The sequence below is a fragment of the Octodon degus genome, unplaced genomic scaffold (genome assembly GCF_000260255.1).
Source record: "Octodon degus isolate 3935 unplaced genomic scaffold, OctDeg1.0 scaffold00221, whole genome shotgun sequence".
In the NCBI taxonomy this organism is placed as follows: domain Eukaryota; kingdom Metazoa; phylum Chordata; class Mammalia; order Rodentia; family Octodontidae; genus Octodon; species Octodon degus.
In genome coordinates, this window is record NW_004524797.1 from 1,882,877 (window position 1) to 1,903,214 (window position 20,338).

Below are 20,338 nucleotides of genomic sequence, written 5' to 3' on the forward strand. Positions count from 1 at the left end.
TTGAATTGTGGACAACTATGTAGAAATGTGATTGGACAAAGGGGCACACCCTAATGTTAACAGATTGAGTGGGGACACTCATCAAAGTCTGTCCAGATCTGGCATCATTTATTTTTGAGGGTCTGAGGCAAGACCTCTCCTCAAATGTAGGCCCTTTTGACCTGCTGTCAGGCAAGGAAGGTCAGGGTTTCTTTATGGAGAGCTGCTCCAAGACAGAAAGGTTGGGATGATGACTTTCCATGCCTAGTCCTGAAAAAAAGAAATTCTAGCTTCTATGACCTACTTTGAAGGGAAAAAGGAGCCAGAAACCCTGGATAAAAGCAAGTGAGAAAGCAAGCAAGCAAACAACAACAACAAATATATATATATATATATATATATATATATATATGCATTAATCTCACTCAGTTTAATTCATTCATAACCCAGGGGTCTATGAAAGAAAGGAACTTAATGATATAATTATTTTAAAGCTAGAATGAAGTCCTGTACCCTTTCTGTTACTCTCTGGGACCTCTGGACCATCATGTTAACAAGCCTAGGCAGCCTACTAGAGTATGAATACCTCTTGGATGAGTGGATCTGGGCCATTTCAGACCTGTTCAGCCCTAGATGACTTGCCACCTAATAGCAAACTTAAGGGAGAGCTCAGCTGAGATCAGCTTAAATTGACCTAGCCCAAGAAAACTGTTCAGCTCACCCATAGTTTCATAAAAAGTAATGCATGGATATCATTCAAGACCATTAAGTTTCTCTCTCTCTCTCTCTCTCTCTCTCTCTCTCTCTCTCTCTCTCTCTCTCTCCAGGGAACTGAACCCAGGATCTTCATACTGAACTACATATATCAGCAGCTCTTTTTGATTTTGCGGAAGAGTCACACTAAATTGTTAATTTGTCTGATTTGTTTGTTTTTGAGACAGGGTAGTGCTATTGCAGCCCATGCTGGTCATGAGTTAGTGGTCATCGTTCTGGCTCCGCCTCCCAAATGCTGAGATAATAGGCATGCATTACCATGCCTGGCTCCATGGTGGGTTTGAATTTGTGATGCTTCTGCCTCAGTGTCCCAGAGTACTGAGATTATAGGAATGTACCATCACACCCAACTAGCTACTAAAGTTTGAATTGGCTTGTTATTCAGTTAGCAATTCCAAAATGAGCAAAAGCTAATATAATGACATAAATCAATAATATTGTGTAGGTTTGAAAATAAAACAAAAATAAAATGTGTAATAATAGAATTGTCTTATGACTGGAAGTAAAGTGTTAGAGTTTAAAAAAGAAGAGATTTATTTTGCTCATATAATAAGAAATAACTAAGCATTTTTGAGCTGGTGCAGGTGCTCAATGAATTTATCAAGGCTTAGATTCTCTTCATTTTTCTCTTGCTATCCCTAGTTTTGGATGTCACCTTTATGTTTCCAAAGGGCTGCTGCAATTCCCAGTATTGCAACTGTGTTCTAGGCAGAAGTAAAGTGAGAGAGCATTTTACTTAAGGAAATAATCCAAAAGGAAAAGCAAGAACATACTTAGCATGAAGACTGAGAGGTAGCATTGTGCAGGGGCTAAGGTGCTGGAATGAGCCTCCTAATCATAGAGCTACAGCTGATTTTCTGGGAACAAGTCTCAGTCTCTTCCCCTTTAAATCAGGACATTGGAATGGATAACTCATAAGCCTTTTTGAGAACCCATAGAGATTGTGAAGGGAATGAGCATTTATTATAGATTCCTTATGTGCTATAGCTCATTTAGACTTCACAACAAACACATGAGTAGGTGTCATTATCCCACTTCTCTCTGGGGTATGCTAAATCTCAGAAAGATCAAGCAGTGTTCGCAGATCTGCAGTCAGTAGCAGAGCCAGAATTCCAACTGGAGCGTGCAGCCTTCCCAAGCCAGAGCCACCCCTCCATGCACAACCATTCTCAAAAGGCAAATAGGCTTATTCATTACTACTTGCTGACTTTTAAGTAAGCCAGTGTCTTTTGAAGTGGGCCTGGTGCCACAGGCAGCAGACTGACCCAAGTAATTACAGATGCAGAGTCCTGCCCTGACTGACTACCTCTGGAGTGGCTGAAGCAGGCTTCCTAGGGCTGGATCGGGGAGTTTGCAGTAGTCAAAGGTCTGCAGATGACTTGGAGACACTTTAAAGCCCTAGAGCCATGCATTTAAACTTACAATTTATTGTTCTGCTTTGCCACAGTTTATTTATGGATCTGTGGCTCATGGAAATTTCCTCCTAATATCAGGAAGATAAAACTGAAAAGCAGTGTTTCTTGTTCCTGTTCCTCACTTTGCTACTGAACACCGCAATTCTATGGAAAATGTTGAGGACCTGGAGGCATATTATAGAGCAGACCTGCACACTGACTAACTTCAGCACATCAAGACAAAGGCCTAGATGAAAATGAGCACAAAGGCTGATTAGAGTCATACAGAACTGGAAGGGGATGGGCAAAGGAAACGGCATGAACCAAATATTTACTATGTCCCAGGCATTGTTCCAGAAACATTACATCATTTAAGGGGCTGAACACACGTGGCTCAATCCGTTTTATGTATAAATACGGATAGATACTCTTATTATTTGTATTTTAGAGATGGGCAGAGAAAAACACTCGTTCATTCACACAATAAGTCTCCTGAGCTCTTCTTTTATGCGAAACACTGAGAATTGAGCAACAAAGAGACAGTCTCCTTGGTGAGCCCGAGGCAAAGAGCTCCTTGCTGGCCCTGCAGGCTATACTCTCTGAGTCGGCTGCAAACGCAGAAAAGTTAACTGCTTGCTGGATCGGGAACAGCTTCGGAGCTACGAGGGAAACAGCAGGGCGCCTCCTGTCCCTCACCTTCCTCCTTACGGCTCACTAAAGGAACTCTTTGCCGTGAGTGGAACACTCAGCACGGAGTTCTAATTTATTACAAGCGCTGGTTGATTCCAGTTACCAAGCTTTATTTAATTCCGAGTTCAAATCACGCAGAAAATAATTTTTTTTTTCCTTAAATGGTTCTGCTGAAAAACCTTCTCCGTGCTATGCAGCAGCCTCCTAGGCTGTGTTTGTGTTTGAAGCCAGGCTAGTCTGATAGGAAGAATTAAAATCTGGAGCTCATTTTGGCATCTCGCAGGGAAGGTGGGTGGAGCGTCTCACAGCAAGTTAGGAATTCAGAATGAAAACGTAGTTGAGTTTATTTGGGTTTTTAGTGACACCTCAGAACTGTTACACAGTCGTGTCAGCAACAACTCAAAAGTAAAGATGACTGCTCTCCCTCCGCCCAAAGAAGCCGGGCTAAGTAGGGAATCCACCTTCTTTGCGGGGTGGGGCGAGAAGTTGGATTCTAACCTGGAGCAAGAAAGTGAAAAGGGAAGGGAGTGGCTTGGGTCCTAAGCGGGCAGGCTACGTTTTGGAGAGACCCGAGGCTTCTGAAGTGGGTGTGCGTTTGAGAGCTCTGGATCTGGAGTTTTAGGATTGGATCTGATGACTTTGGGGTCAGGAGCTTGACGAGGGGTATTAGGCTGGTGTGAGAGGTGGAAGAAACACATGTGAAAGGCACTGAAGGAGGGTCTTGGGAGGGGAGATGCTGAAAGTTGAGGCGTGGGTCTGGAGAAAGTTGGGCTAGATGTAGGGGCCTGCAGTACTGGGGATTTGGGTGGCGTGGGGAGCTCGGGGCTGTGAAAGGGGAGTCGGGGTGGGGTTGGAGGCGGAATAAAAGGACCGTGGAGCCGTAGCAGTTTTTTTTCAAAGCAATTCACAGACGGTCACACGGCCGCCCAGACCCTGCCCCCACGCTGGAGCCCAGCTCCAGCGCGACCAGCGGTCCGGAGGCCCGACCCCCGGGGTGCGAGGGCGTGGCCAGAGCCCGGCGCCGGCGGCTCCGCATTGGCTGCCTGGCGGGCCGGCGGGCGGGGCTCCTGGCTGGGTCCCGCTGGGGCGCCGGAGGCCGGCGGGAGGCGGGGCCGGCGGGAGCCCGGCAGCCAATGGGAGCGCGCCCCCGGAGCAGTTACAAAGGGCCGGAGCGAGGCCACCGCTGCGGTGGGGAGGTGGGGCGAGGCTAGGCTTGCTGAGGCGAAGCGGCGGCCGGGCCGGGCCGGGCCACAGGAGGTGGCGGCGGGACCATGGAGGCGGCGGCTGCGGCTCCGCGTCACCAGCTGCTTCTCCTTTTGCTGGCGGCGGCGGCGGCGGCGACGCTGCTCCCGGGGGCGAAGGGTAAGCCGTGACGGGCTCCCGGCGGCGGGGCGCGCTGGCCGGGCCCGGCCTCTGGCTCGCTCCTGCTCTTTCTCAAACATGGCGCGGGGCCGGGGGCGCAGGTGGCGGCGCCAGGGCCCGGGCCGGGCTTTCACGGCTCGGCGGGCGCTACTCGAGCCGCTGGCCGGGAGCAGAGGCGGGCGGGGGCGTGGGTCAGAGAGCGCGTGGAGGCGCCGGGCGGCCCCGTTCTGGGCTCCTTGGGGGCGGCGCCAGCCTGAGCCGTCGGAGGTCGGGCTGCCTTCGGGGGCGTGAGCGGGCGAGGGACGAGGTGTGAGGCCGGCGGGCACTGGCCTTGCGTCCTCGCTCCAGGCGGGCCGGGCCTGGGGCTGCTGGGTCCCGGGCGGGGTTGGAGTCGGTGGCGGCTTCCCCGGCCGGATGTGGGCTCTGAGCCCTGGGGGGTTCCAGAAGAGGTGGGAGGGGGCTCACGGTGGCGGGACCCCGGGTCTGCAGTGCTGCCCTGGGCTTTGTCGCCAGCGGGTCCAACCTGCTGAAGAGGCTGCTTGTGTAGCCGGGCGGGCTTTGGAAAGGGGAGCTGCGAAGCTTTGTGTGAGAAAGAGGCATGAAGATGCGCGGAATGTTTTTCCTTTCTTGAGTCTCGAAGTGTTGAAGTGAGTCCAGCAACCAGAAGGCTACGGATTGTTTTTGTAGTAGAAACTTGAAGGTTTGCTCCCTCTGCGGGGTTTGAAATGTTTGAATGGGAACGATCCTGTGAATTGATCAGATGCTTTTATTTCCTCGAAGGAATGTTGCTCGTGGTGTTTCTTCTCGGGTGACAGTAGTTTAGAATGAGACGTCTGTGTGGCTGGTTTTCAAGGGACAGTGCACCGTTTTGCAAAAATATTAAGTTGTGATAAAATGAGGGTCGTCTGCTCCGATGAGGGATCAGTAAAAAACTTTGTTAGCATTCAACCTAAAAGGCGAGAAACTAAAATATAGAGCCTCAGCACTAGCAACCGAAATGCCGCGAAAGCCTGCTGCTGTTTCTGAAATTTGATAGCGAATTTTAAAAGCCCTCAGGACTGGAGATGCCAATTATTAGTAATCCTAAATGGTGCTCTTTATTAAGAGCTCACTATAATAATGTAAATGCATAAAATGCCAAAGTACATTATCTAATCCTCGCAACTAAACCCTCAGGGCTGATGGCATTTGCTCTATTTTTTAGGTGTGAAAGCAAGTGCAGGAGAGGTCAGTTACTAAATGCTGAAGTTAGAATTTACATTTAAAACCGTTTCCTAAATCTACACACTTGTGCGATATACATAAGCCTAGTTTTCTTTTTTAGTTGTCGCATGAGCAACTGATATTTATTATTCACTTTTAGATTTTGCTCCCACAATTTGAATATCAAATTGGCTTATCTGATTTCTTGCACATTTCTGAGTCCTTTTACAGAGGCCTGTAATAGGAACACTGAGCTCAAGGTAAGTAGCACAATCAATTTTTTTTTTTTTTTTTTTTGGTGGATTAAGGAAGGAGCCAAGATAACTGGGCAAGTGGGAGAATCAGTATACATCAAACATATTTACACTCTACTTGAATAAATTTAGTTTGTCTCTCTGTCCCACTTTGGGTAGGGCAAGAAGTGTTCATGTATTTAACTAACAGTAGCAGGCTTAATTGGATGTTCGCACAGTGCAAAGTCTATGCCCTGGAGTAGTTTACAAAGCTGGTGTGGATGCTTGTATTTAAGCCAATTTATATCATCTTGCTTGCCTCACCTGGTTGGTTACATTGATGCTTCAGCCCATCTTTTCATACATTCTGAAGAAAATCCTCTTGCCCTTTTAAGGCTTTCAGTGTTCATTACTGTGTATCAGTTTTTGTTTTTTGTCTTCTGCCTATCTTCTCTCTCCAACATAGATTTCTCTGGGAAGGTTAGTCTCCTTGTCCCTGCTATGCAGTTAGTACTATTATGTCTGCATATATATCCCAGTGAAAATCCTTTTTTTAAAACCTACTTTTTTGTGTTGTCATACTTTTTTCTTTGAAAACTAAAATTTATCTTCTTTTTTGACTTGCAGCCATCATCTTAGTCTTGCCTGTTACCTTCCAAATTTAGTTGCTTTCCAATGTTTCTCATCTGCGTTTTCCAAGAGCCGCTGGCAAATATTCGTGGGCCATCCTTGTAAAGGTTTACAAAGTTTAGTGACTAGAGCAGTGGTGGAAAACCTGTGGCACGCAGCAGGCACACAGAGCCCTCTGTTGGCACACAAGCCAAGTTCCCCCAGCGGCCAAGCATTGGATAACAGTTGTTTTTCTAAATTGAAACCTTGGTCCTGAAGTTGAATTGTGGTGGTGGCAATTTGTGATAAATAATTGGGTTTTGGGTTGCATTTTGAGCGCTCAGTCTCTAACAGGTTCGCCATCACTGGCCTAAAGCAACACTGGAAGCTTATGATTAGGGCCATCTCAGAGTATCCAAACACAGGTCTCATTTCTCACTACTGTAATCTCACTTCTGTTTTCCCACTGTGTCTTCACTGTTCAGCCTTTTCACTGAATAATTTTGTGCCTTTTGTGGGAGCTTGAGGAGAGTAGTTTTGTTTTGTTTTTTCCTGACTTCCTGTATTGGTTTAGTTCTCTTTGAACTCTTCCTCCTTTGAGCTCTATAGTACTTAGTGTGTGTTGTTCGCTTCTACCAGCTTGAACTGTTGCTTAAAAGTAGTTTTGGTATATTTGAGGTACCCGGAAGGCAAGAGTGATGTATTTTCTGTATGACTTTAGATCCTAACACTGTATTTTAATCCTGTTGTATATGAGTGCTTGTTGATTAAATTAATTGTGTTTCACTAAGCAGGTATGGTACTTTATAATTCTCTATATGATCAGGAAAAATTTTGTTGCTTTATGAAAGAAGTAGTTATTTGATTTTGTCATCAGCCTCAAAGTCACCCCTAGCTCTAATTCAGGTGATACCTACTTTGCTTAATTGATGAGGTTGTGACAATCAAATGAGAAACTGTATTTCAATTTGAGGTTGCAATTTGTATTGTTAGTGTTAAGTGAGTTGGTGTTCACTTAGCAGTTCCCATTGGGCTGCTTGTTTTTTGATTCCTTAAATATCTTTTTTGATTGGTCAGTTCCCTTGTAGGGCCTGTTAAATTCCTTTTAGTTGTTAAATTTTTTTAATACCACCCTGTAGAGAAGCCATTGTTATTCAAAGAGGGAAATATTGTGGGCTGAAGTGACTAGAGGTGACTTGTTGAGTACTTTCAAACTTGACTGATTTTAAAAGATTGCTAAATTCAGACTGGGAGGAGGATTGAATGAGTACTATAATTGTTTACATTGTGACACCTACTGTCCCTGGGCCTACTTCAGGGCAAGAAATAAAGCTTTTATTGACTGATTCACAATTTACTGTTTAGAGTTAGATTTCTTGTTTTATCCTGGAGTTTGGATGTACAGAATTAACCTCCGTAATTTTTCCCCAGTCTTAAAAAGTCTCTATATGGCTAGAAACAAAAAGCAGAAAGGTAACTTAAGTGTGTTGAGTGACAGAGATTAACATAATGTGATGCCACCAAGCATAGGCGTGTTATCACTTCAGTGTGTATATAGGAAAATGCATGCAGGTGCATACTTGTAATCTGAGCAGGGGGAGGCTGAGGCAGGGGGATCCCCTGGAGTTCAAAGCAGCCTAAAGTATGTAGTGAGACCCTGACTTGAAAAAAAAGAAAGGAAACTCGGATTAGGCCAATTCTTTGGGGTAGAATAAACGCAAAGTTGAGATAGAAACTTTTTTTCTAATTCCAAATGTTTTGCTGTGTACAACACTGAGAGATGTAAAAGAGTTGAAGATGAGGGAAGAGCAGGATTAAAGAGTTGAGGACCCTAAATGAAGTTGATTTTGACTTTCACATTCACAGAATTTATGAAAAATGAGCTCTGTGGGGGGGGGGGGAGGGAGAATGATTGTAGGTTAAAAGCCCTCAAGAAAAAAAAGAAGTGTCCTTTCTATTGGTGATAAGAGGACTTGGGTAGTGCTTACTTATTAAGAAAAGTGGGCACATAGTAATTTGGAAAATGGCCTTTGGTAAATACAGTCTGATTGAATTAGAGTGTAATTGACAGACTTTGGTCAGGTTTAGAATTTTAGATTATCCACTTTGCTTTTGACATTAAAGAGGTGTGAGGGCCAGGGATGTAGCTCAGTGGCTTAAGCACCTGCCTGGCAGGCACCAGGTCCTGAGTTTGATCCCTGGTATCACCAAAACAAACAAACAAACAAACAAACAAACAAAAATACTCAGAATGAAATTAAAGGGGTGTGGCAGAGATGACATGATCAAAATAATTAAAAGGGAGGTAAATCTTGTTCCAGCGAGGAAGGCAACCTCTGCTGGAAGGTTCTAGGTCTGATTCAGAGTTAATATGTTAGGCTCAACATGTTGCTGTAATGTAATACCTTTGTGCTGTATCAGGTTTGTTCATGTGTAATTGAATTTTGAAATGCTGTGATCCTGTGGTGGTCCTTGTGATGTGAGACCACTGCTCCACAAACCTTAGTGCTCCAGCATTTGCAGATGTTAGCAAACTGCCTGCCTTTGCCCCTCTCTTTTGACCATAGCTTACGTAATGCAGCGTTCTTTGAACAGATGGACTGTGATTTGATATCATTTGATTGGGTCACATCTTCCTGCTTCTGAAATTAAGGGCAGGTACTGGCATGGTTTATGGGGATTTTCATGCTTTGGCTCATAAAACTGGCTCTGTAAAAACTTGTAAATCTCAAATTTATGACCTGTCTTGACTCAGCTTAACTTGTACTAATTAGGATAATATTTAATGCCTTTGATGTTTATTTTGTTTTTTTGAGACAGGGTCTTGCTATGTAGATCAGGCTGGCATTGACCTCAGAGTTTCTCCTGCCTCAGCCTCCCCTGTGTTAGGATGGCATTATAGGCACACGCTGTCACACCTTTCCTAACTGAATTGTCTCAGTGGCAAATCCAACCAGTTTCCAACATTAAAATTTGATGCTACTAGGCTCATTTTTATCTATGTAGCCTGCTTTACCAAATAATATAGGTGGGTTTCTCGTGGCTCTTCTTTAGTACAAACACTTCATTGGTTGACTTGTCAGTTTTTCTTAGACAACCCTTTCTGAAACACCAGGGGAAAGTAAATCTGATTGGCTTTGGGTGTAATTTTGTAGATCAGATTTGCCATTTTATAAAGCTGTTCTCTTTTTTGGCAATCTGAAAGTAGTGCATATTATAAAGAAAGATTTATGGCTTTTTTCTTTAAAATTGTGACATATATTAACATAAGAATGTCCCAATCTTTCTACCTATTTTTCTCATTCAGTTCGCATAACCAGCTTGAATGGTAGTTGTATAATAGCACAGGAACCTTACTACTTATGTGTTGGTTAATTCCCAGAATCCTTTGTAAGTATTTTATTCCTAGGTTCAGGTGAACAATGGTCAGAAGAGATCTATGGATTTTGATGACACTGAACTTAACCCAACTATCTTAAGTGCTGCCTGAAGATGTTGATGTCTTTCATTCTTTAATTATATATAGTTTAGAAAGGACTGTACTTCAATTAGAATAGATACATATTAACAATATTCTAATCACTGAAACCCAAAATCATTATGCAGCCAGGCTTGGTGGTGGCACACCTATAATCCCAGCACTCAGGCAGCTGAGGCAGGAGGATCCTTTTGAATTGAAGACCAGCTTATGCTACAAAGTGAATTTAAGGCCAGCCTGAACTGGATAGCAAGACCCTTTCTCAAAAAGAAAAAAAAATCATTATGCATAAACTATCTGCTTGAAGAGGAAGAACTGACAAGTTAGTTCAGATTGGGACCTAGTTTGTATCTATGCAAATTTGTACAGTGATACCTTGATTGTCAAACTCAATTCTTTCCACATGTTCAAACACCAAAAGTTTGAGAACAGAACAATATTTTCCCATAATAAATAATAGAAAATGAAATAATTTGTTCTGAGTCCCCAAAATTATATTTATAAATTTATCTATATATGAATTATACTGATAAATTCATCTTCTCAGGACTTTAACAAATTGTGCAGTGATTTCTTTCTTAAACTCTATCATGGTTCTCAAGAGTTTTCCTCTTAGTTTTACTGCTAGCATCACTAACTTTCTTTGGAGCCCTGGTTATGATACTTTCCGCTAGTAAATGCAAAAAAGGCACAATGACAAATGTTTTTACACACTAACACGAGCAGTATATGTTGTCTGTGGAGAGGGACATTTAGATTGAAGTGCCACCCTTTCTTGTCTGCAGTGAGATGTGACATGTGACTCACTCTGGAGCATGTGGGTCTTTTCAAGTTGGATTTTGTTTGTATATTGAGCAAAGTTATGAATACCATGCAGACTTTTTTCTATCACTGCAAATGGGAGAGTTTCTTATTTCCATTTCACAGAGAAGTAAGCTGAGGTCGTGTTGTTAATGAATGAGGAGGCCTATATTTGACTATGACTGGGTAAATGTACCTTCGTGTGTATCAGGATGCTTTCACATACGATAGGTATATTGTTAGTTGCTTACCAGAAAGATTTTTCTTTTGTTATTGTTTATATTTAAAACACTTAATTTTTTATTTTGGGCTGGGAAGGGAGCTCATCAAATACAAGTCCAAGCTGCATGGTGAGACCTTGTACCAAATACACTTAGAAAAAATTATTTTATTAGTGTGTGTAGTTTACATTCATCTTAGGCACAACTTGATCTCTTTAAGCCCCTTGCAGTTCTCACTTACCATCCTCTTTCTCTAAATCCCCTTTCCCATTTTTGTTCTTACTATTTTTAGTTCATGGTTATGACATATAATGTTCATTTATTGAACATATTTGGTACATGTAAGTGACACTTCTTAAGTCTTTTTACTTCCCCTTCCCGGCCTCTTCCTTCAGTTTCATTCTTTAGGACTTTTCTCCATTGCTGTGTCTGCCTAAGCAGGCACTTTAGTCTGTTGAGCTATCTGGCCAGCTCAGTTGCTTGTTTTCTTTTTCTTTTTGGTTTTCTTTCTTTTTCTTTTTCTTTTTTTTTTTGTGTAGGGTCTCACTACACAGTCCACATTAGTAGTGATCCTCCTGATTTCTGCCTCCCAAGTGCTGGGATTACAGGCGCGCACAACCACGCCTGGACTCTATTGCCGTGCTTGATTTCTCGATGACTGCCTTTCTCTGGTGTAAGATGAAATCTTCGCATTATTTTAATTTGCATTTCTTTACTGGTCAGAAATGTGGAACATTTTTCCATTTTGTTGGTCATTTGTATTTCTTCTGAGGAGGGCTTACTCATTTCATTTGAATGGGTCTTTTATTTTGGGTGGTCTAATTTTTTGAGTTCTTATGTATTCTAGGTATTAGTCCTCTGAGGAATAGCTAGCAAAAGTTTTTCTTCCATTCTGTGGGTTTTTCTTCATTTTAATATTTTCTTTGCTGTGGAGCTTTTTAATTTGATATAATTCCATTTGTTAATTCTTGTTGTTAGTTCATATGCAGTTGGTCCATTTAGGAAGCCTTTGCTTGTACCTAGACTTTAAGTGTTTTACCTGTATTTTATCTTCCAGTAATTTCATTATTTCTGTTTTAATGTTTGCATATTTGACACAGTTTGATTTTAGTTTAGTACTTGGTGAGAGATGTAGGCCTGGGTTCAATCTTAGCATCATTTGTTAAATAGCCTGTCTTTTCTCCAGTATATATTCTTGGCTCCTTGTCGAAGATCAAGTATGTTAAGTGTACCTGGGAATGTTTCTGTGTCATCCGTTTTGTTCCAGTGATCCACATGTCTGTTTTTGTGCTGATACCATGCTGTTTTTTTTTTAAAAAATCACTATTGCTTTGTAGTATATCTTTTTAAGTCTGGTATTATGATGCCTGCTAGTAGAAAGTGCCCCCCCCCAAACTCTGATAATTTGCTTCCATCATTTTTGATGGCAGTTTGGCTTTTTCTTTGCAATTTCCATTTGCTTTGATGTTAGTGATCTTTGACATTATTTTTAGATAAGTTAAAGCTTATTGATAGTTGATCATTTACTATTTGTATATATATATATATTCATAGTGAACTCTTTGCTTCTAAAAGTTACACAAACACTGACAATTTGAAATAGAATAAAGGAAAAGAAAGCTATTATACATCATTAACATTTTGTTTTTTCTAGGCTGTATGCATTTTTTAGTATATTCTTTATTCATTCTATTTGAGCAGTTACCAAACCTAGTGTTTTTAAGTTGGCAAAGAGCTTTGGCTTGTAGAAGAATAGTTAATTTATTTTTAGCAAATATTTAGTAGTGATCCACATGATGGGAGTATGGAAAAACTAGGAGGCACACTTACTTTAAGAAACATGATGCTGGGTTGGAAGGATGACTTAGTGATAGAGTGCTTGCCTAGCATGTGCAAGGCCCAGGGTTCAGTCCTCAGCACTCCAACCATTACAGAGAAAAATGCTAAGGAAATTCAGTGAACCCAGATTCAATAAAAGTAGCTACAGGGCCTGCTTTATAGAAGTGGCAGGACATGACTATACCTTGCAGAGTAGGTGGGGCTTAGAGTAGATGGGGGTTGGGGGCCAGCAAGATAGCTCAGTGGGCTAAAGCGCCTGCTCAGGCAGAGCCCAGCCACCAGGGTTCAATTTCTGAGTGCCGTGCCCTGCCCCTGGGGCGCTTGAGACTGCATGTGGTGGTGAGCCCCTGTAATCCTAGCACTTGGGAGCCTGAAAACAGGAGAATCACTACATGTCTGATCTACATAGTGAGATCCTGTAGACCCTATCCTAAATACATTTTTTAAAAAAAGAATATTTAGAGTAGATGAGGGTTGGAAGGGATGCATTTCTGGGTGAGAAGGATGGTGATGTATATGGAGGAGTAAAATTTTAAAGGAAAGGGTGACATGTTTGTGATGTAAAAGGTAGATCAGAAAGTTTCGGACCTTGAAAATAGGGAAGGTAGTTCTTAACATGGAAAAAGAATATTTAACTATATGACGGAAGAATTGAGCAGGTGTTACCTAGGAAGGCTTTGGTAGTTGTCTTGATGGCATTGAGAATGGCGTTGGAGCTGGTGGCGTTGAGAATGGGTTGTCTCTGAGACATTTCAAACAAATCAGAGGAGTTAGTCTGTTCTCTTTCTTAAATGCTTTTCTCCCATGTTTACATGACATTCTCTTTTATTTCTTTTTTTCAGTGAAGCAGTTTTTAAAAGATAAGTTTTAAAAATTGCCGTTATTCTCTTTTTTACTGTATTTACTTACGTACTTTACATATATACTGTCTTACTGTGTTTAGTGTCTCCCTCCTAGAAAAAAGCTTCATGATAACAGGCATCTTGTTTCCTTATTAATGTATCTCAAGTGAATAGAAAGTACCTACTGGATGCATCATAAATATTTGTTAAGTGGCAGTAGGTCTTAGCTGTAAAAAGGTAGAATACAGAAATTATTCTGTATTGCTGAAAGAAAAAAAAAATTACTCCAAGATTTTCGTACCTGGAAAAGTCTTTAATGATGGATTGGCAAGACAGAGATGAAGAGGAAATGAATTCTGGCCTGAGCAGTTGAGTAGGCAAATGAAATTATTTAGTTGGTACTAAAAATAAAAGATGACTTTGGTTGAAAATGGAGAGCCTAGACCAAAAAAAAAAAAATTATCAGTATTTCTCTTTTACCTTACTCTCCTTTTCTTTTAGATTCCACTGGTTTAAAAAGTCACTTTAAGTGCAGTATTCTAATCCCGAAGTCCTGGCTTGATTCTGTTGCTTTGCTTAGTTCACTAAGAGTCTTTAGTTCACTGAGGGTCTTCTTCCCTCCTATATTGCAGATCTGTACTTATTTTTCCTCCCATTTCTCTAATACTGAAGGAATACATATTTAGAATGTGATTTTTGGTAAATGTGACCTTTAGTAAAATGTTTAGTGTCTTGGGAATCTGCCCTGGTTCCTGGGTGAGGTAGAAGACAAGAGGTTTCCTGTTTGGGACATGGATTTACATTACTGGGTTCAAGTCAAGGTTGCTGATATTACAGGCATCATGTTTACTATCTCTTAGTTTCTTGATGGCTATCTTACTAAATACGATATTGGTATTGTTTTGCTTTATGAACTAAGCAGTGGTACTGTTGTATTTCTAGACCTTCTTTATATTTCTGTGCAGATTGATATAATTGAAATCTCATCTTCCAGTACTGAAGGCAGATTGAATTCATGTGACTTGGTTTCCAGAAACTTAATAAAATCTTTGTTTATAAGAATAGGTGTGTGAACCTTGACGTACTTGTCTGAAGTTAAATTTTCATCAGTATCTCTCTGGTGCTCACTTTTTAAAGGAAGACAATTCCTACTTACCTCGTCATTATGAAGACATTATATAGCAGTATCTGTAGAGTGACAGGCAAAAGCCTGACATCAGTAGGTATTCAGTAAGTGAAGGACTGTATTTTGGAAGAACAAGAATTAATTGGTAGGCTGAGAGACCAGTTTCAGTATCATTAGTGACTGTCATAAAATGGAACATTTTGAGTTAGGTAGTTCTCAGTCATGGAAAATATTCAGGCAGGGTCTAGGTAACCTCCTGCCTGAGAAATAGATGGAATGCCTTGCGTTAAGTGGGATGTTGGACTTGCTTCTCTCAGCTCTATTCTACTCTACAATTCTCTATGCTTTTAGGAATAAGACTTCTCTGCTTACTGTTTTTAGCCAAAATACAGGCTAAATTCTCTAAGACTAATGATTTAAAGATGAATATTGTCTTGTAATTACCTCATTGTATGAAAAAAGTTTATCGATTGACTTGTATTCTGGCCATTTTCACAAAAAGGGTTTAGTAAATTTGAAATCAATTCAGTAAGATCAAAACTATTGACCATAAAAAGATGAGACGGAAAGGAAAAGTTATCTGTAACTTTAGATGAGTAAAGTTGTGGTGTTTGAATGCAATACTTAGCGCTTAGGATAGTTGACATATATTTCCTTATCTATTGTTGAGATGTCATGAGGAGCATGCCACCTTCATTAAAACACCCAGAATGCACTGTACAGAGAATCTCCATGGAGTTATGGGTGTTGCAGGCTCTGGCAGTCTTTGACTGTTAATCTTGGGCATCCTGTGTTAGACTTTTTTTTTTTTCCCTGTATTTAGGACAGGTTCTACAGGGTTCACTATGTAGATTGGACTCATAGTGATTCTGTTTTCAGCCTCCCAGGTGCTGGGATTACAGGCCTGTGCCACCACGCCCAGTCTCAATTGCAATCTCAGCGCCCAGCAGGGCCAGCAAGGCATGCCAGGGATTGAACCCTGCTGCTGCGCTCCACCTATGCAGGCGCTTTTGTCTGCTGAGCTTTCAGGCCAGCCCTCTGTGTTACACTTACTGGGGGTTCAGCTTGGTACTACTGTCAACATACTTCCCCATTTTAAGGCTCTGAACCAAAAATGGACACACTAGTCTTTCCCTTACACTAGTGGAACAGCTGATGAACAGTCAGTTGAGAGAACTCACTACTTTCGGACCAGCCCGGAACAGCTAGTATGTTTAAATCAAGCTTTGCTAAATGCTAGAGGATAGTGAATAGAGAGCAATGTGAAACTATTTAGGTTGGCTTACAAAATGTTTTCCTAATGTCTTTATCATTTGGCCTGTCTCCATTTGGCAAATATCATCAGATTACTGCCACCAAAGGTGAACAGAGCCAGATATAAAGCTTTCTTTAAACAAGCATAAGTAGGCCAGGTCTGGGGAATTTTTTTTTATTTAAAGAGCTGCATCATTTTGTTGATGATATCAAGAGTGATGACTTTAGGAGATAGTACATTTACCCAGAGATTGTGACCCTACTGTACTGTTTTCAGAGAAACCCTGACATTCATACAAAAGATAGCTATGTATATTAGTATAAGAGTCATTCTTTGGTTAGAAGCATTCTAATTTTGTTAGGAAAAACAAGCTTCTCTCTACATTTTAACAGAGTCTACTATAGAAGTCTCTGTATAGGCACCACTGGGAAATTAAGTGAACAATTTGTTTTTATCACTGTATATGGTTTGTAAGGATTTATTTTTCTTACTCTGCAGTTGCTGGCTACTTTAGGTCTCTTCCAGTGTTTCCTAGTTCTCACCAATAGGACTGAAGCCTTTTATTTTTGTTCATTTGCTTCAGGATAGCCATCCCATCTAGATTTCCTATGTGTGACCATCACTGATTACATAATAGTATATATTTATAGTTTGAGGACACCTTGTGCAGGCATCCTGTTACATTTCTACAGCATAAGATCCTTAAATGTGCATTGAAATACAAATAAGTACAATGATAAAAAGCAAAAGCAAAACTTTTTTTATATTAGGAGCTTAGATTAGTGTACATATTTGGGAGCACAGCTGAACCTAAATAGGAAGAGGGTGAATCAGTAACACACACACACACACACACACACACACACACATTTATGGGTTTTTCCTTGATGTATTCATTCTCAAATTGAACTGTAATGTGCTCTAATTGAGTCTCTTTGTTTAGCACATGGCTGTTGATTTGAGTATTCTTCAGTTGAGAAACTGACATTTTAATTTTGTTATTCTGTGTGTAACAGATTTAAATAAAAACATCAAGATGGTCTGTTGTAGATTTCCTTCAACAGTAATTATATATAATTATTTTACTAAAATAAACAAGTTAAAGTGGTATAGTTATTTTATCTCATTTTACATTTGGAACAAAATTACAACCAGGGGCCAGTCTGCTTATGTTTTTCAATGAGAAAAGATAATTTTTGATTGCAAATCTCACCAAAGCATTATTAAATTGGTCCTGATACTGAAAATGTAAGATAGCACAATAAATCACTTTCTTATGAATAAGTGCTCCCCTTCCATTATTTTGCTTTTTTTCTTTCATGAAACATTTTACTTTTGTTCTTTTCCTTTGTACCTTTATGCATATGTAGGCATGAATCTTTCTAGTCTCACTTTCCTGTTCTCCCCATAATTACATTTGTTACATTTTATTCTTTTGTCTAAAAAAACCCAACAAACATGTGTTTTTCTATCTAGATCTCATCTTCATGTAAGATTTGTCAGATGCAGTTTACCCTTGCTTGATGATGGAAAGGAGAGAAAGTTATCTAGGGGTTTAAGCATCAGGCAAAAATCTTAGAAAATACCTTGAGAGGACTAGCAATTTCAAAATTAATTACAGATTGCAAACAGTGTGCCCATGAGGAAATAGTTACCCAAAGCAATTGGTTGGTTCCGTCTAATTTAGCTTAGGATTCCTGAAACAGGGAAGTCTTTTGGAGCAAATGATTTTTTAATCACCTGTGAACCATCGTAAACCGTAGAGCCTAGTGGTTGTTCACTTATATACAGATCTCATAATTCTGTAAGATAGTGTTCTGTGGTATACCTTTAATTCAAGGAATAAATAATACAGAGGCCTTTATGCCTTTGCCCTAGCAGGCCCTTATCTTTTAACTATTCCTGTGCTAGAGGCCTCCTTCAGTAACCAGAAGTGCTACTGATGATTGGAAAACCACCATGGTCCTTATGCCATGTGTCTGGACATCTAGATTTTGAGGTCTGAAAACTCTTCATTAGTTGGTTATGGGACATGCTAAATTTGTTTTCAAATGTACAAAACTCGGCCTTAAAAGGCAAGTGTTTCCCTTAAAGGACTTCAGAGGGTGCTTACTATCCTCATGAATCAAGGAGAAACTGTGATTCAATAAATATTGTAAAAAGTAATATGGAAATGTGATATAAACCTTTCTATTTGGCTGTCTTTTTTTGCCCTTACATGGTTTATTTTAGCTCTATTCTAGGAGACTGCGACCAAAATTGAACTGTTCAATTTGGCATTTTTGTTTGACAAGGAAACGAATGTATCAAATGAGAGGAGATAACATTGAAGCTTGTGTAACTACATGTTATGGTTCACCAAGTATTCAAGATTTCTGATGGTGTCTTTTTTTGCTCAGTAATTTTTAAGCTCAGTAATTTTTTTCTTTCAGCTGCAAAGGATAAGAGTTACATAAGCCCAAATACATACCAAGAGAATCAGTTAGTATGTAGAATGTGTTTGCTTCTGTGGTACAAGATGTAATAATGATTGAATGCTGGGAAGTGTCCTCCCCACACCCGATGGTCAAACTCTTGCAGAAGTACGTGACACTGTACACTTTAATACATACATAACTTTAATTATTTTTTTTTTTTTGTATTTAGTACAGGGTCTACAGGGTCTCACTACACAGATTGGACTCATAGTGATTCTCCTGTTTTCATCTTCTGAAGCCCTGGGATTACAGGCGTGCACCACCACACCCAGTCTCAATTGCCCAGTCTTAATCACTCAACCCACCCCCAGGGTTGGGGCTGGCACAGCATGCCAGGGGTTGAACTCCAGCTGCTGTGCTCTACCTAAGCAGGTGCTTTTTTAATCCGCTGAGCTATCCTTCTGGCCCTCTTAACTTTAATTTAAAAATCTAATTCATGGCTATTTTGTCTACTAATGTACTATAAATCTGAAGGATTAAATTCTCCTGTTGGAAAACATATTCTTAGATGGATGAATATATACACAAAAGCCTGCAAATCTACCTGTTTTTTTTCTAAGAGATTCTTAAACTGCTAAAAATATGTGATAAAGGCAAATATAACAACAAAAAGGTAGATTTGATAAGATGAGTATGTGATGAAGTAAAATTCAAGCTATATAGCATTTAAGGGAATAGTAAGAAATACCATTCCCCAAAATAATGTAAGTTATGCAACTCTTAAAATAACCTCACTATATGAAGCTACAGTGTTTTTTAAAAAAACACAAGTCTATAAGATTAATTAGATTAAGAAAGCAAAATTTGAATATTATGATAAAACAGATTTAATATATTCCAATTTTGCAATGAACAACACTTCTGGATGTCAGGTGTGGTGGTGCACACCTATAATCCCAGCACTTAGTGAACAAGCAGGAGGATTAATTGCTGCAAGCTCAAGGCCTACCTGGGCTACAATAGTGTGAGTTCAGGGGCAGCCTGAACTATACAGTGAGACCCTGTTTCAAAAAAATCACAACAACAACAACAAAAAGTTGTAGAGTTTTCCAGGTAATTGGCAGTGTGAAGATACACAGAAAACAATCAGATGAGAAATTAACAACAAAAGCCAAAATAATATATTTACCTGAAAATTTAGATTACTCTTCTCAGTAATCTGTTGGTTATTGAAGTTACAGTTGTAATTTCAAACCATTTATAAGTGAGCAGGTGCCCTATGTATCAAAAGTAGTGGATGTTTTGCTGTGATAGTGCCCAAAGGAAAATTTGTTTTTATTTTTGTTTTTAATTTTTTTTTTCTCATAATTTTATTGAGAAACAAATAACAGTGAGACAGTTTCAAACCAAATTGGTAGGACAGTTTCAATAATTGACACATTGAATTCATTCTTCCTAGTGGTTAATTGCTGTACAAGATGCGCACATGATATCCTATTTACAAACACCATTAGAACAAATCCCTCTATTCATTAAGAGAATGTAACTATATATCTATCCTAACCACTTTGAATACACAGATACAAAATGGACATTCATCTGTATCCCCTTTTTTGTTTAGTTCTGTCATTTGAATATTATAGATGTGTTAACTCAGCAAAATATTCTAAAAGAGTCCAGTAGTCCATAATAGTATTGGGTTTTCCGCTTGACTGGCAATGTCAGACATTGTTGACCTGAGTCCCCTACAGCTTAATATAACAGCATGGCTGCAGAAAAGTATAAAAACCCAAAGGGAAATTTGAAATCAATAAGTTTGAAAATCAGGGCAGGGAAGGATCATATAAGGAAATGATACACAGAAAACTGGAAATATAGGAAAATTAAGAATTGGTTCTTTAGAAATGTATTAAATAGACTAATATTTTTCCAAGTCTAAAAAAGAGACACTATGAGTACAGAAATGATGGAGTATAGTGTTTTTTTATTTTAATCTCCTTCAATGTTAGTTTTTTTCTGTTTAAGGTTAGGCTTTTTGAATCTCTGGGTTCATGTGTCACACCTATTTTCCCTTGTGTTTTCTTGAAAGGTTTCTTATTTTACCTTTCACACTAC

The 20,338-nt window shown here is 40.1% G+C and overlaps 1 protein-coding gene across 2 annotated transcripts in view; it reads left to right on the top strand.

Moving 5' to 3' along the window:
• The first annotated feature begins 4,013 nt into the window (after nt 1-4,013).
• Tgfbr1 (transforming growth factor beta receptor 1) overlaps nt 4,014-20,338 on the top strand; it is a 54,019-nt gene continuing 37,694 nt past the window's right edge. For both annotated transcript variants that reach the window (XM_004645220.3, XM_004645221.2), the window contains exon 1: nt 4,014-4,199. In XM_004645220.3, the coding sequence (XP_004645277.1) occupies nt 4,109-4,199 (91 nt within the window). In that variant the 5' untranslated portion in view covers nt 4,014-4,108. The remainder of the gene's footprint in view (nt 4,200-20,338) is intronic.